The 16,894-nt window shown below is 41.9% G+C and overlaps 1 protein-coding gene across 3 annotated transcripts in view; it reads right to left on the bottom strand.

Annotated features, from left to right (window-relative positions):
• LOC122793445 (probable E3 ubiquitin-protein ligase HERC4) overlaps positions 1-16,894 on the bottom strand; it is a 1,684,714-nt gene that overhangs the window by 1,326,313 nt on the left and 341,507 nt on the right. For 2 of the 3 annotated variants that reach the window (XM_044061443.1, XM_044061444.1), the window contains exon 13: positions 5,863-6,023. The exons of the other annotated variant lie outside the window; for it this stretch is intronic. In XM_044061443.1, the coding sequence (XP_043917378.1) occupies positions 5,863-6,023 (161 nt within the window). The remainder of the gene's footprint in view (positions 1-5,862; positions 6,024-16,894) is intronic. 3 annotated transcript variants of the gene reach the window in all.

The raw sequence follows: 16,894 nt of genomic DNA, 5'->3' as shown, positions 1-16,894 counted from the left end.
TGTGTGTGTGTGTGTGTGTGTGTGTGTGTGTGTATGTGTGCGTGAAAATATGTGTTTGTCTCGGTGGTCACAGTACAAGGGGTTAGGTTGTGAATCAAGAGTCTGGACATGTCTGTTTTTATGTGCTAGAGCGTGAGTGTAGGTTAATGGGTGTATGATTGAGCGAGTGTCTCCATGGATGTGACTGACTGTGGGGGTGCTGTGTTTGTTGCTGTATTTATGTGTGTGTGGGTTAAGAGGACACCATTACCTCTGTGATGCATGGAGCTCTGGGGAAAACACTACCACCATCAATTGTGTCAGAGTTAGACTTAGCTAGAGTGCTAATCAGAGATGTGCCAATTAGCGAATAATGAGGTTTACCTCATTATGGTGGCTGCGGTGGTGCACCAATTAGCATTGTCGCTGCACAGCTAGAGGTTCTCTGTTTCGATTCTTAGCTAGGGAGCCTTCTGTGTAGAATCTGCATGGCCTCCCTCTGGTCGTGTGGGTTTCCTTCAGGTGCTCTGCTTTCCTCCCACATTCCAAAGACATGCAGTAGATGGACTGGACACACTAAGTTGGCCATAGGTGGGTGCGCGCGTGTGTGTGTGTGTGTGTGTGTGTGTGTGTGTGTGTGTGTGTGTGTGTGTGTGTGTGTGTGTGTGTGTGTGTGTGTGTGTGTGTGTGTGTTTGAGTGATTGGAACAAATGAACTACCGCAACAGGGCTAGCCACCCGATAGTGTAAACCTTGACTCGAGATGATTGTCACTATTGAAGTGACACCCTGACCCCATGTGCAAAATGGAAAAAGGGGTTGAGGATGGATGGATGGATGGAGGTCCACCTCACTATCTCCGTCATGTAAATTGATTAATCTGTGGTAGGAAATTTGTGCAAACAGTGAGGAGCTTTCTGAATCCTAGAGTTTATTATGCTCCCCCCAACTTTGCAAATAATGTTTTCTGAGGATCAGAACATGTATGAGTATAGTTTCCTTGACTTGTTTGCTTTGTAATAGCATTTTATTGGTGACACATTTATCTTTTGGGGCAGTTCTCATAATACTGTTACCTAGTTCATAGCTTATCTGAATAATTCTACTACAGTTCTATTATTTCCTGCATATTACTTATATTTGAACAGACGACTACTGTTAGTGCAAAAGGCTTCAGCAGTAATATTTACTTACATTTTAGCAGTATATATTATCTGTATACAGAAAAATGTCAGCCTACAACAAGATCAAATAGACTGATAGCAGAGAGGCCAGATTTTAAAAAGAAAGAAGAGTTCGTAGAAAAGTTGTTATCTAGGGGATATCGTGCTTTATACCTTCCTTATCAATGTGTTAGAGAAGTTGCTTTTAAACTCAGTAATCTTTATTACCAAAGGAATTTATTTTTGTTGCACTTTCAGCAATGTTGCATATTTTGCTAAATTGTTTCATTTGCATTACAGTTTACATACAGGGCACACAATGAGAACACTTTCATTTACTAGCATAAGTATGCCATTAGGAAGAAGAAAAAAGGGGATTTAAAAAGCAATCCAGTGTGTACAATGATTTTTTACAAGATTTGGATTACATGGTTTTGGTTACAAGAGGTAAAGACATAGAAACATCGATGGGATATTAAATAGTATAAATGAAAAAGACCAATCAAACAACAATGTTTTGTCATTTATTTTACATTACGCTTACAATACTTATTTTGTTAGTGATAAATCTTTTAATATTGTATTGTTCAACATACCTTTTGCAATTGTATAGTTACTTTTTTTTCATTTTCTCATTGCAGATATGTTTGTTAACTAGATTATCGATCGTCTTTACTGATCATGATTTTAAAGCGTGATATGTGATGTGTGTTTTTGTGTGGCATAGCAGCACAACAGGTAGTGTTGTCACCTCACAGCAATAAATTCCTTAGTTCAATTCTCAGCCAGGGTGCCTTCTGTGCAGAGCCTGCATGTCTTCCCTGTGTGGGTTTTCTCTGGGTACTCCAGTTTCCTACCACATCTGAAAGACATGCAGCAGGTGGATTGGAAACTCTAAATTACTATAAGGAGTGAATGTACATGTAGCATGAAAGAACAACCATGCAGCACCTGGCAGTGGGAACACTGGCTCTAGATGATTATCACTGTTGAACTGACATCTCAGATCCATTGGGAAAAATGGGTTGTGGATGGATGGATATGTGTTTTTAGCATATTTTAATTGCTTGGATTTTTTATCCTACCAGTCTGATGAAAACAGATATTTCAAGGATGAAGGCACTTACTTACAATTGGCTTAGTTTCTGTTGTCAGCCCAAGGGGATTCAATATCTGTCATCTTCGGAGGACATGGTCAATAGACCACTTTGCTTTGCTAAAGGTGGCCTGTACCAGTCCCCCTGGGCTTCTGGACTTTGGCTAAAACTTTGTGTATCCCCTTAGAGCTTTTTTAGTCAATGCCAGAGTGACAAACTTACAGACATAACAAATAAAACTCAAAGGAGCCTAAAGGTGTTACTGTTCAATACTAGCAACAGGAAACTCCACACCCAACAACCTTTGCTCACTCTGGAGAATGTAGACATCTCTGCCATTCCAAGACATGGCTTAAAGTCACAGAAGGTACTCCAGCACTGAAATGTGACAGTGTGTTTCACACACTTAGTCCAAACACCACACAGACAGGCGCTAAAGGTGGAGGTGTCTCAGTCTGTGTTAGTACCACGTATACCTCAAGGGACTAAAGGTGGAGGTGTCTCAGTGTATGTTAGTACCTAGTATACCTCAAGGGACTAAAGGTGGAGGAGTCCCAGTGTATGTTAGTACCAAGTATACCTCAAGGAACTAAAGGTGGAGGTGTCTCAGCCTGTATTAGTACCAAGTATACCTCAAGGGACTAAAGGTGGAGGTGTCTCAGTGTATATTAGTACCTAGTACACCTCAAGGGACTAAAGGTGGAGGAGTCTCAGTGTATGTTAGTACCAAGTATACCTCAAGGGACTAAAGGTGGAGGTGTCTCAGTGTATGTTAGTACCAAGTATACCTCAAGGGACTAAAGGTGGAGGAGTCTCAGTTTATGTTAGTAACAAGTACACCTCAAGGGAATAAAGGTGGAGGAGTCTCAGTTTATGTTAGTACCAAGTACACCTCAAGGCACTAAAGGTGGAGGTGTCTCAGTGTATGTTAGTACCAAGTATATCTCAATGGACTAAAGGTGGAGGAGTCTCAGTTTATGTTAGTACCAAGTATACCTCGAGGGACTAAAGGTGGAGGAGTCTCAGTTTGTGTTAGTAACAAGTACACCTCAAGGGACTAAAGGTGGAGGAGTCTCAGTTTATGTTAGTAACAAGTACACATCTAGGATGATTAAACAGGAAGTTCATCCAAGTTTAAATTACCCTAAAGTCCCTTACCATACCTTAGCAAGCTATAGTTCACCATCAATATCACAAGAATCCCACAACTCTTATCCAGACCTACTAGAGGCACTCTCCAGCTGACCAAACACTCTCATCATGGGAGACTTCAACTACCCCTCTATAGAGTGGGAAACATACACTGCCTCCAACTTGGAGACACGATGTTTCAAAGACTTCATTAACATAAATGCCCTTGATCAGTTACTGCACACTTCAACCAGAGGTTCAAACATACTGGACCTAATTCTCAAAAATATGGGAGAGTTCTGCAAATGGGAGCTATCATAAATTCCTCACATGACACCAAAATTCAGCAAGAGGATCTAACACAGACAAATGATTGATGCCAAAGCCACAGATTAAAACTCAATGCAAAGTGCAGCCAGGCAAATTATTCCATTGATAAGACACCCCTAAGAGTTGACCCTGTAGTTAGAGATCTGGCCTTTGACCAACAGGTAGTGAAGATAGTAAGAGAATCTTTTAATATCACCCAACTTATAAGTAAAGGTATTGCATCCAGGTTCAATGAAGTTATACCACCACTCTACTTGGCCCTTATTTAACCCCTTATTGGGTACAATGCCCCTTTTACCATGTACCTGACTAGGCATATACAACAGTTGGAAAGCCTGCAGAGGATTCTTCACCAAGAGAATCCAGGGTATTAACACACTCTCCTACATAGATCACCTTAGAGCCCTTTCTCTGTGCTTGATCTCCTATAGGTTGTTGACAGATGTGTGCTACTCGTATGGCATAATAAAGTTTGATTTTCCTGGTTTGATCAGTTGTGGCAAAAGTGCTGGTTTATTTTTATTTATTGAGTTTTATTTGCTATTGAGGTTATTTTGGTGAAGAAGAATGCTATTTTATCGGGGTGTCTAGATACAAAAGGTATCATTTCAGCTACAGTGATGATGATGATAATAATAATAATAATAATAATAATAATAATAATAATAATAATAATAATAATAATAATAGCAATAATCATCCAATTTTTTTAACCAAGTAGGCCCTCTAGACACACAGTCCCTTTTCACAATTGACCAGGGAATGTCTGATTAAATGACAAGCACAAGGTGACACAGTAAGCAAATGAGGACTGAGGGAATTGAACCCTGTACCACAGAAAATGCAGCAGACATTAGCAGAGTTAAAGGAGTACAGAGCATTAAACTGTGTTGTATGAGAAGCATGCACAGTGAAATTATGAGCTGAAGGCATACACCATTTGAAGGTTAATGACAAAAAAGACAGAGAAAATAGAGATGAGAGAGAGAGTGCAATAGAAATAGGGAATAGGGATCTTAGAAAGCAGTCACACACTAAAATGGAGAGGTAAAAATTCCAAAGAATTATGTGTGAAGTACTATGTATGGCTAGTAGTGTTCAGCTGTATTTGCACGAGCTTAGCTACCCCTCAGCCTGTTACATGTACTGACAGGTGCAAGTAAGGTACAGTTAAGGAAGACTACCTGAAGTAAGAATTAGCAGCAACTTGAAAGAGGCAAGGAAGAGTGCATGTACGTGTGTGTGTGTGTGTGTGTGTGTGTGTGTGTGTGTGTGTGTGTGTGTGTGTGTGTGTGTATAGAGAGGGCTATCAGCCTGTCAAAATAAAATATTGGGCACAAGATACTTGGCAGTAGGCTGCCAAAAGATATAACAACTGTATATGGAAGACTGGTCCTACCCATCAAAAACTTATATCCAGAGACATAGTCAAAGTTATAGAAATGAACACCAAATTTCAGAGTTTTGACACCTTTGTGCACACACACACACACACACACACACACACACACACACACACACACACACACACACACACACACACATATGTAGCAGTATGTAAAGCACAAAACCAACCATTTGACTGCAGTGGACATCTGTGACTTATCAGATTCAGGATTGTAGTCAGAAAATTTTGATTTGTATACCAAACTTCTGTCCCTATGTCCCCAAACTTCCCTGTGTTCTTTGGTGTGTAAAGATGTAAGTATTACAAATATGTGATTAAAAGTGAAACACATAACATTCCAGTACTTGTGCCAGAGGTCTGCACTTGAATAGCTAGTAAAATATCAAACATCTATTACTATGAATGCAGGTAGCTTCTTTCCTAGCTCACACACCCTCTTTCTGTTTATATGCTTGAAATGAGAGGCTTGCTGTCCTCAAGAAAGGCAAAATGCTGTCTCCTCAGAAATTAATTTGTTCATTATGATTTACACAGTGTATGCTTGACTGCACCTGTTCTTATGTTAGTGCCATTAAAGTCTCACAGGAAGCTGGTAGTACTGACAAGTGGCAAATATGCTGGTCTGTAGTGGTGGAATATGCATGGGAAATAGAACTGGTCTGAGTGGTCAGTTGTCCCCCCAGATATGGGATTATGGGATATATCTTCAGGACCAGACATTTGACCTTTGAGTAGTATTTTGGTAGGCTACCTACCTGGTAAAAGCTCTGAAGTATGTGCAAAATCATTTTCAATTGTTTTATATTCTTTTCACTGTATTTCTCCATTGTCTTTTGGAAACACTGCTTGGACACCCGTTGATATAAGTTCACAAACATCTTGAAGAAACTCGTTGGGAATGCAGTCAACAATGATGCTGCAATGGAAAAAAAAGACACAACAGAAATCATTAAATTCACTGGAAACCAATAAATAAAACAAGCTAAATACACTAATTTGAAACCTTTAAGGAAACAAGCTCTGTTTTCAAGTCATACATCTAAACATTGCTTGTTTTAATAAACCTTCCTCACTTGGTGGCACACAAATGTGGGAAAGAAAGCTTCCAGGTCTGCTGCAAGTGATCTCCTACCATTAGCTTATGATACACTTCATTTTGAGATGTGCTACAACTCCCACTAACTTGTTCTCTGTTAAGTAAAAATACACTATCTATCCCTACCAGAACCCTGATCTTAAACCTAAAAACTCCCACAGGCCCTAAACCTAAACTTCTCATCACTTACTAAACCTAAAGTCCCTCTCCCCTCCTCACTAAACCTAATCTACTGATCACTTCCTAAACCTAGAGTTCTCCTCCCTTCCCTAAAGCTAAAGTCCCCCTCTGTGTTTCCCTTTCAAACTTAATTAGCTCATACTTCCTGACATAGCATATGAGCAATTGCATGCAACAACTGCTTGACTGAACTCATTATTTGGGGGTTGAGAACTTGCAGTAGATCCAAAGCATCCTCATCATTTATAATGACACTGAATATAAAAGACATAGGCTTGAAAACGGCAACTATATATTGCAGAATCGGAATGAGGTTTCTTCTGTAATAGCACAAAAAAAAAAAAAGCAGCAGCTTATTTTTGTCACTTTATTTGGTTTGTAAGGATCCAGTCTATTTTTGAGTGTCTGTCTGAAGTTTTATTAATTCTGCACATTCCAAGTTGGCAAGGAGACAGATGTGAGAAAGCCAATCAATTACTAGAAGAAAATCAGCCAGGAATTTGAACAGAGATATAAGTGAAAGGACAGTACAGCTTGAAGGAGTTCTGTTCTAGCAAGTGTGAAGTCTGCCAGCCTAGCTAGATAGAATTTTGTAGATGATTCTATATCATTGAAAATATTAATGTAATCCACAGGCTTGTTTTACAAATGTAAAGAAAACTAAATTTAAGAAAACTGTGTTATATGCTGAACTTCAAAAATATAACTATGGTGCACCCTGCTGGAAGAAAGCTGTTAAATAAAGAATTACAACTGTGTTTGATCTCAAGCTTGGAGACAGGATGTCTGGGCCAGCAAATTCTTTCTACTGTTATTAAGACAGAGATAACTGCTAGATTTTATATGTACACGTATCTTGTATTGCTATGGCTTCCTGGCCAGGTGCAGTTTACAAAGAAATGCAAATTTCTGAGTTTCTGTTAGCTTGGGAACTAAAGGAAAAGGGATAAAAATGATGCAATGTGAAATGGCTCAGCAGTACTGGGTATTATCAATTTAAGACTTTCTCAGAGAGAAAGATTGAACATTTTGTATCTTGATCTAGATCTGACAACAACTCACCAGACACTTGCTTTGCTCTGTAGGTAAAGTTATTTAGAACTTAGTATTTCTCTTAAGAGTTAGACAGGAATTTAACCAGATTAGTTTAGCTGTTTTCTATATGTATGTTAGACTATCCTACAACATTGCTTTAAAGTTCATGTGATTTCTGAACTCTCAATTAGCACTGTGTTGAACTGATGAGATTTGTCTTGTGTCTTTATTATTTATTATTAAATATGTTTAAACCTTTCAACTGTGGCTGTTTTCTGTAGAGATAATTTAAGCTCTAGAGTACTTGCATGTATTTGGTGATACTGTCCAAGCCACTCCAATAGTCTTGCTGCTCAGTCACACTTACTATTTGGATAACAGTAACAAAACACAGTGAAACTGGTCTCCCTTTGGGAAAGGCCTTATAGTAGCTGATATTATTGGTTGGTGGCAGTTGGTACTATCTTATAGTCTGGGCAGAAAGGGGGCACAGCTGGATAATCTGTGCTAGCCTTCCCAAGGAGTGTCTGTGTGTTTGTATATAAATCAAATCTTATAAAGTGTGTGTGTGTGTGTGTGTGTGTGTCAGCTACTTGGGCAGGGGCACGAAGCACTGGTTGGACAGAGAGGGTGTTGGAGTTTTTAGCTTGACCACTAGGCTGAGATCTGGACCTTATAGCTGTGCCAGTGGGGAGTCTTACTGGGGATCTGGAGAGAGAGGGAGGGAGAAACCAGCCCCATACTGACTGTGATCTCTGTGTGCTCTTAAGGGAAATTGTACTTTACTGTGTGTGTACTTGTTATCCCCTCAAGGTACACACCCCTCACTGGTGCTAGTGGTGAGGACTGAGGCTCCTTGATTACTGGGTCAGTGCACGGGTGTCACATATTAATTGTTTGGCAGTGGTGGGATATCCACATCAAATATTAATTGTTTGATAGTGGTCAGATAGCCACATCCCATACTAATTGGCTTGTAGTGGTGTGGATAGTGAATTCCTGTAGCTTGTGTACAGAGATCACTGAAGGTATTTTTGTACTCTAAATTGGTCATGTAATGAATATTCAGAGTTCAGATCACAATTATTATATTTCTTTTGCTAGCTTAGTTAGTCAGGGAGAGCAGGCAAGCATGTCAGCAGAGGAGTATGGTAAAGCTGGCAAGGAGCCAGTTGGCTGAGATGTGCCAGGCTAAAGAACTGGTGCATGGAAACCTGACTAAGGCAGACATAATTGCAGCTTTCGTCACAGCTGCATCAGGAAATAGCAACTAGGAGGATGATCAGACTTGCAGTGGAGATGTACAACACTCAGAGAATGGACAGCTCAACCTTTCTGCAGAGTACTTAAAAATCCATCTGGAGCTAAAGAGACTTGAGTTGGAGGCCAGGCATTTGGAAACAGAAGCAGCAGAGAGACTGAGGTCTACAGGCTGAGGAGAATAAGAAACTATTATGCCTGGAAGCTGAGAAGAAGGAGAGGCAGAGGCAGCATGCAAAGGAGATGCTGACTCTTTGCTAGAGTCATGGAGGTAATAGGGAAGGGAGTAACTGGACCCCACAAGCACAAAAGGTCAGTAAATTTCTTCCGCAGTTTACAGAGGAGGATAATTTTGATAGTTTCATACATATGTTTGAGAGGGTATGCAAACAGTATGATGTTAACCAAAGGCTCTGGGTACGGTTCCTAACCCCCTTACTCCATGGTAAAGCTGTAACTGTGCTGTCTAAATTATCCGATTGTGGATTTTTTGATTATACTGCTGTTAAGAATTGTTTGCTAGAACTTTTTAAGCTAACACCTGAAGCTTACAGGAAAGAGTTTATTGAGCATAGACGCAAGGCAGATGAAAGTGTGTGTGAATATGTTGCTGAACTAAGCACTTATTTTCATAGATGGGTGAGTGGATGTTAGGTCACCAGGTTTGAAGGCCTGGCAGACCTTTTAGTGAGGGAAGAAGCCCTTAGCATTTTGCCTGAGGACATGCGGATCTGGTTAGCTGACAGACAATGTCCTACTTCAGATGAGTTGGGGAAGAAGGGAGACCTATACCTGGCAAGCAGGGCATCATTGCACAGGAAAAGGATACCCAGTGCTGCTCATGGGTCTAACGTAACCCATGGTGGGCAGCCCAGACTGCCCCAATACAATCTGACAGTAGCAGGGGAAGCCACTAGTCCAGGTACATGTCCAGGACCTAGGTTTAAATGTTTTGAATGCAACCAGTGGGCAATGTGGGATATAGATGTCAATGGAGGCAAGGTGGGGAACAAAAGGTGAGGGAGCCAGTAAGTGGGAAAGACAAAATGTCAACAGTAGGCTGTCTTGAGACAACAAGGGTACCAAACAACCACAAGAGGTTATATCCTATCATAGTGAATGGCAAAGAGGCCACTGTTAAGAGAGACACAGCCTCTGACATAACCATTGTGAAGCCTGCAATGGTTACAGTGAAGCACTACTTGCTTGGGCAGTCTACTCCAGTCAAAGCTTTAGGAGGGACCTCATTCCAAATACCTTTGGCTAGGGTTCACCTTCACTGGGAGGGTGGAAAAGGAAGCCAGCAAGTAGGTATGTTTGAGGATATCCCTGTAGATGTCCTGACAGGGAATGATTTTTATAATGCAGTACAATGTGTTCATACAGTTACACGCAGGCAGGCTTGGAGACAAGCATGGGGGTCTGGTAGCCTGGAGGAGACCCATACAGACTGCACACTTGCAGACAGGACTGGTGAGGTGGTTACTTCAGGGAGGGAGCTACCCTGTAGCAGTGAGACTGAAGTTGAGCCGCAACTGCTTGTTGGTACTGATGGCCCTTGGACAGAGTGGCTGCAAGGGCAGAAGTGAGTAGTAGTACCTAGGCTGACAGTGAGGCACCACTGTCAGAGGATGCCAGACTTCCTTTGGAAGGGGAGCTGGGAACGGTTACAAAGAGAGAGTTGAGGCAGGCTCAGCTCTCATACCCTACATTACAAGGCCTGAGGCAGGTAGCTAGTGAGGCACCTGATTCTCAAGGGAAGGGGGAATCTGTATACTGGGACAAAGGGTTACTGTATAGAGAGTGGACCCCTGAGGGAGGGCTAGAAGGTGAGAGGATACAGCAGTTAGTAGTGCCTATAGCCTACCATTTGGCACTTCTAGCCATAGCCTATGATATCTGCAATGGTGATGGACAGGTTGACAGACGAGATCAGACAGGAGTCCCCATGGACTATGATGTTTGCAGATGACATTGTGATCTGTAGTGAGAGTAGAGAACAGGTGGAGGAGACCCTGGAGAGGTGGAGATATGCTCTAGAGAGAAGAGGAATGAAGATCAGCAGGACTAAGACAGAATATATGTGTGTGAATGAGAGGGAGGATAGAGGAATGGTGAGGATGCAGGGAGTATTGGTGGCAAAGGTGGATGAGTTTAAATACTTGGGATCAATAATTCAGAGTAATGGTGAGCATGGAAGAGGTGAAGAAGAGAGTACAGGCAGGATGGAGTGGGTGGAGAAGAGTGTCAGGAGTGATTTGTGCAGATGAGTACCAGTAAGAGTGAAAGGGAAGGTCTACAAGAGGGTAGTGAGACCAGCTATGTTATATGGGTTGGAGACAGTGGCATTGACAAAAAGGCAGGAGTCAGAGCTGGTCGTGGCAGAGTTAAAGATGTTAAGATTTGCACTGGGTGTGATGAGGGTGGACAGGATTGGGAATAAGTATATTAGAGGGTCAGCCCAGGTTGGAAGGTTTGGAGACAAAGTCAGAGAGGCAAGATTACGTTGGTTTGGACATGTGCTGAGGAGGGATGCAGTGTATATTGGGAAAAAGATGCTAAGGATGAAGCTGCCAGGTAACAGGAAAAGAGGAAGGCCTAAGATAAGGTTTATGGATGTGGTGAGAGAGGACATGCAGGTGGTTGGTGTGATAGAGCAAGATGTTAAGGACAGAAACAAATGGAAAAAGATGATCTGCTGTGGCGACCCCTAATGGGAGCAGCTGAAAGAAGAAGAAGCCATAGCCCATGATATTCCTTTTGCAGGTCATATGGGCATAAAATGTACCAAGAGACATATTATTCAGAACTACGATTGGCCTGGAGTTTCCAGAGATGTAACAGGGTACTGCAGGACCTGTGAGCATTGCCAAAAGATAGGTAAGGCAGGAGACAAGGTTAAGGCTCCTTTGATGCTTTTGCCTGTGATTGAGGAGCCATTTCAGAGGGTAGCTATGGATATTGTAGGGTCACTGAGTACCCCAAACTCCACAGGGAAAAAGTATATCCTAGTGGTAGTCGATTATGCTACAAGATACCCTGAGGCAGTGGCTTTGTCCTCAACTGAGGCGGAAAAGGTGGCAAATGCTTTGTTAGACGTTTTCAGCAGGGTAGGTTTTCCAGAAGAAATACTGACTGACAGAGGTGCGAATTTTATGTCAGACCTGCTGGCTTGTTTGTGGAAGTCCTGTGGGGTGAAGTACCTGAAGACCACCCTCTACCATCCCCAGAGTAATGATTTTGTTGAGAGGTTAAACTCTACACTCAAGTCCATACTACAGGCATTTGCAGACTAGTTTAAGAGGGAGTGGGACAAATATTTTCCCCACTTGTTGTTTGCTTCCAGAGAGGTTCCCCAAGAATCCACAGGTTTTTCAGCCTTTGAGTTGTTGTATGGGCATAGGGTGAGGGTGCCTCTAGATTTAATTCATGATGAGTGGGAAGGTGAGCGAATCTCACCAGGAGTCTGTTGTGGCATATGTCCTATACCTCAGGACAAGGCTCAGGGAACTCATAGGCTTGGCCCAGGAGAACCTGGCAGAAGCCCAACAACAGAAAAAGGTCTGGTATGGCAGGAATGCTCGTGCTAGAGAGTATGCTATAGGGGAAGAGGTAATGATTCTCATTCCTGTCAGACACAACAAGCTGCAAGCAGCTTGGGAAGGACCCTACAAGGTTGAACGGAAGGTCAGTGATGTTAACTACATGGTAGAACTGCTAGGCAGGGGCACAAATTGTACCATGTTAACGTGATGAAACTTTACCATGATAAGGAGGCCCTTGTGCTCAGTATTTGCAGTGGAATGCCGGAGGAGACTGGGGGAGATCTGGTATCTGATCTCCTCAGTGAGACTCAGACTGAAACCTCAGTGGTAGGCAGCAGCTATCTCCTACCCTGATTCAACAAAGCCGAGCAGTGTTACAGGAGTTTGAGGACATGTTCACTGAGAAACCAGGGTGCACCCACCTGGTGCAGCACCAGGTGGATACAGGACCCCAAAGGCCTATTAGGCAGGCCCCTTACAAAGTGCCTGAGAGAATCAGACAGATTCTGAGGGAGGAGATACAGGAAATGTTGGAACTAGGGGTAATTCAAGAGTCCAAAGGTCCCTGTGCCTCCCCAGTGGTGCTGGTGTGAAAGAAGGATGGCAGCACCAGGTTTTGTGTGGACTACAGGAAATTAAATAGTCACACAGAGTCAGATGCTTACCCCATGTGTAGGACAGATGAAGCCCTAGAGCAGCTGGATAGAGCTAGGTAACTTACCACCATTGATCTTACCAAGGGTTACTGGCAGGTGCCCTTGACTCTCAGTGCTAGAGAGAGGTCAGCCTTTGTGACTCAATTCGGCTTATATGAGTTCACAAAGATGCCCTTTGGGATGAAAAATGCCCCAGCAACTTTCAAGAGGCTGGCAGATCATATCCTACCAGGAGGGTTTGCCCTTGCTTACCTAGATTATACTGCCATCTACAGCCATTCCTGGCAAGAGCACCTTCAACATGTTAGGGAGGTGCTGGGCAGAGTACAGAGGGCAGGGTTGACCATTAAGCTGAGCAAATGTCAGGTGGGTATGGCAGAGGACATAGAGTGGGGAGTGGTAAGATCAGGCCAGAACCTGCCAAAGTGGAAGCCATTCAGGCATGGCCTGCACCTGTTACCAAAAACAAGGTGAGGGCATTCTTAGGGACAGCAGGGTACTACAGAAATGTCATCCCCAGTCATAGTACCATAGCTGCTCCCCTCACAGACCTGACAAGGAAAAACAAGCCAGATAAGGTAGTGTGGACTCCAGCATGTGAGAAGGTATTCCATAAGCTTAAAGAAGCTTTGGGCAGACCCCCTGTGTTAGCCAGTCCAGATTACAGCAAATAATTTGTTGTGCAGGTGAATACTTTGAACCATGGGGTGGCGGCTGTACTTTGCCAGATTTCTTCAGAGGGAGAAGAGCACCCAATAGTTTATCTCAGTCATAGGCTCCAACCCAGGGAGGAATGCTATGCAGCTGTAGAAAAGGAATGTCTAGCCATAGTGCGGGAACTGCAGAAACTTCAGCCTTATCTGTATGGAAGGAAATTCACTGTAGTTACAGATCACAATCCCCTAACATGGTTACATTGAGTCCACCAGCAAAATCTCAAGTTGCTAAGATGGAGCCTAGGGTTGCAAGCATATATGTCAGTGCAGCACCACAGCGGGATTAGCAATGCCAATGCAGATGGGCTCTCAAGACAGGGAATGGGGTAAGGTATACACAGATAAACCTAACCTTCTCAAGCAATGTTTCTCAAGGGTCACTTGAAATCTAGCTTGAGTTCTGTTCTTGGAGGGGGGATATGTGAAGGCTGCCAGCCCAGCTAGATACAATTATGGAGATAATTCTATGTCACTGTAAATATTAATGTAATCCACAAGCTTGTTTTACAAACAAGTAAATGTAAGAAAACTGTGTAATATGCTGAACTTCAAAAATGTAACCACAGTGCACCCTGTTGGAAGAAAGCTGTTAAGTAAAGAATTACAACTGTGTTTGATCTCAAGCTAGGAGACAGTATGTCTGGTCTAGCAAATTTTTTCTATTGTTATTAAGACAGAGATAATTGCTAGATTTTACATGTAAAATTATCTTGTATTGCTGTGGCTTCCTGGCCAGGTGCAGCTTACAAAGAAATGTAAATTTTGAGTTTCTGTTAGCCTGGGAATTAAAGGAGAATTGATAAAAATGATGCAATATGAAATGACTCAGCAGTACTGTGTATTATCAATGTAAGTCTTTCTCAGAGAGAAAGACTGAGCATTTTGTATCTTGATCTAGATCTGACAACAATTCACCAGGCACTTGGTCTGTAAGTAAAGTTATTTAGAACTTAGTATTTCTCTTAGAGTTAGATAGGAATTTAGCCAGATTAGTCTAGCTGTTTTCTACATGTATCCTACAATATTGTTTTAAAGTTCCTGTGATTTTCTGAACTCTCGATTAGCACTGTGTTGAATTGATGAAATCTGTCTTATGTCTTTATTATTTATTATTAAATATTTTTAAACCTTTAAACTGTGGCTGTTTTATGTACAGATAATTTAAGCTGTAGAGGACTTGCATGTATTTGGTGATACTTTCCACACCACTCCAATAGTCTTGCTGCTCAGTCACACTTACTATTTGGATAACAGTAACATAACACAATGAAATTGGTCACCCTTTGAGAAGAGCCTTATAGTAGCTGATATTTGTGGTTGGTGGCAGTTGGTACTACCTTATAGTCTGGGCAGAAAGGCGGCACAGCTGGAGAACCTGTGCCAGCCTTCCCCAGGAGTGTCTGTGTGTTTGTATATAAATCAAATCTTAAAGTGTGTGTGTGTCAGCTACTTGGGCAGGGACACAAAACACTGGTTGGACAGAGAGGGTGCTGGAGGTTTTAACCTGACCAGGAGGCTGAGATCTGGACCTTATACCTGTGCCAGTGGGGAGTCTTATTGGGGATCTTGAGAGAAAGGGAGAAACCAACCCCAGAATGACTGTGATCTCGGTGTGCTCTTAAGGGAAATTGTACTTTACTGTGTGTGTGTACTTGTTATCCCCCCAATGTGCGCACCCCTCACTGGTGCTAGTGGTGAGGATTGAGGCTCCTTGATTACTGGGCCAGTGCATGGGCATCACAGCAAGTAAGACACTTGATTTTGTTGTAGTTTTTAAGCTGGAGAGTTTAGTGTATTGGGCTGTTACATCTGCTTATAGCATGCACTATATTACTTTACATTGAGTCTGTACTCTCACTATGTTCATTTATTGGGTGTCTGTTAGGTGATTTTAAATAATGCTCTCACATATGCATTTGCATCAGTTATTTACTTACTATTTTTTACTTACTATTTTGGCATGGGTGTAGGTGTCTGGCTAGGAGTTATTATGCACAGCTAATGCTCATTTTGCCAGCTGAAATACTTACTTCAAGGTGCACGCTATCAGGATTATGTACTTGCAACAGTTCTTTGGTTGACTATTTTCAGGGGAAAATTCTGGCTGGGTATAGTTCTCCAGCTAAGAGAGATTCCGCAGAGCTAAAGCTCACTCTACCAACTGAAACACTTATTTAAAGGTGCATGCTATCAGGGTAGTGTTTTAACTTATCACTCAGGCTACAAGATGTGTGTTCCAGACAAAAAAAGAAGAGAGATGGTATCACAGATGGCGTCTGTAAGGGAGGAGAGGATTAGACTGCATCTACGTTTGCTGAACAGGTCCATAATATCAAGTAATTACTAGAAATTGGAAATCAAACTCTAAACCAACTTTAATAGAAGTAGAGAAGATAGTATATAAATATAAGATTGCCTATGTCATATAGTAAATATAAAAAGTGTACATACCCCTGTTAAAATGCCAGGTTTTTGTGATATTAAAAAAATGAGACCACAATAAAGAATTTCAAAACTTTTCCTACCTTTAACGTGACCTATAACCTGTACAATTCAATTGAAAAACAAACAAATCTGTTAGGGGAAAAAATATAAAAAAAATAAAAAATGTACAATAAGCTATTTGCATAAGTGTGCACACCCTGAAACTAATACTTTGCTGAAGCACCTTTTGATTTAATTACATCAGCAGTCTTCTTAGGTACAAGTCTATTAGCATGGCACATCTTGACTTCACAATATTTGCCCACTCTTCCTTACAAAAGCGCTCCAAATCTGTCAGATTGTGAGGGCATCTCTTGTGCACAGCCCTCTTCAGGTCACCCACAGATTTTCTAATGGATTTAGGTCTGGGATCTGGCTGGGCCATTCCAAAACTTTAATTTTCTTCTGGTGAAGCCATTCTTTTGTTGATTTGGATGTATGCTTGGGGTCATTGTCGTCTTGAAAGGTAAAATTCCTCTTCATTTTTAGTTTTCTACCAGACGCCTGAAGGTTTTGGGCCAAAAGTGACTGGTATTTGGAACTATTCATAATTCCCTCCACCTTGACTAAAGCCACAGTTACAACTGAAGAAAAGCAACCCCAAAGCATGATACTGCCACCACCGTGCCTCACCATGAGGCTGGTGCTCTTTTGGTGATGCAAAGAGTTTTTTTTGCGCCAAACGTACTCTTTGGAATTGTGGCCAAAACGTTCAACCTTGATCTCATCAGACCATAATACATTTTCTTACATGCTTTTGGAAGACGTGATGTATTATTTTGTAAATTTTATCTGGGCCTGTATGTTTTTCTGTA

The sequence above is a fragment of the Protopterus annectens genome, chromosome 2.part0, assembly GCF_019279795.1.
Source record: "Protopterus annectens isolate FY-2018-M chromosome 2.part0, PAN1.0, whole genome shotgun sequence".
NCBI classification, from domain to species: Eukaryota; Metazoa; Chordata; order Ceratodontiformes; family Protopteridae; genus Protopterus; species Protopterus annectens.
The sequence above is the reverse complement of the archived record's forward strand: the minus strand, read 5'-3'. Positions and strand labels throughout refer to the sequence as shown.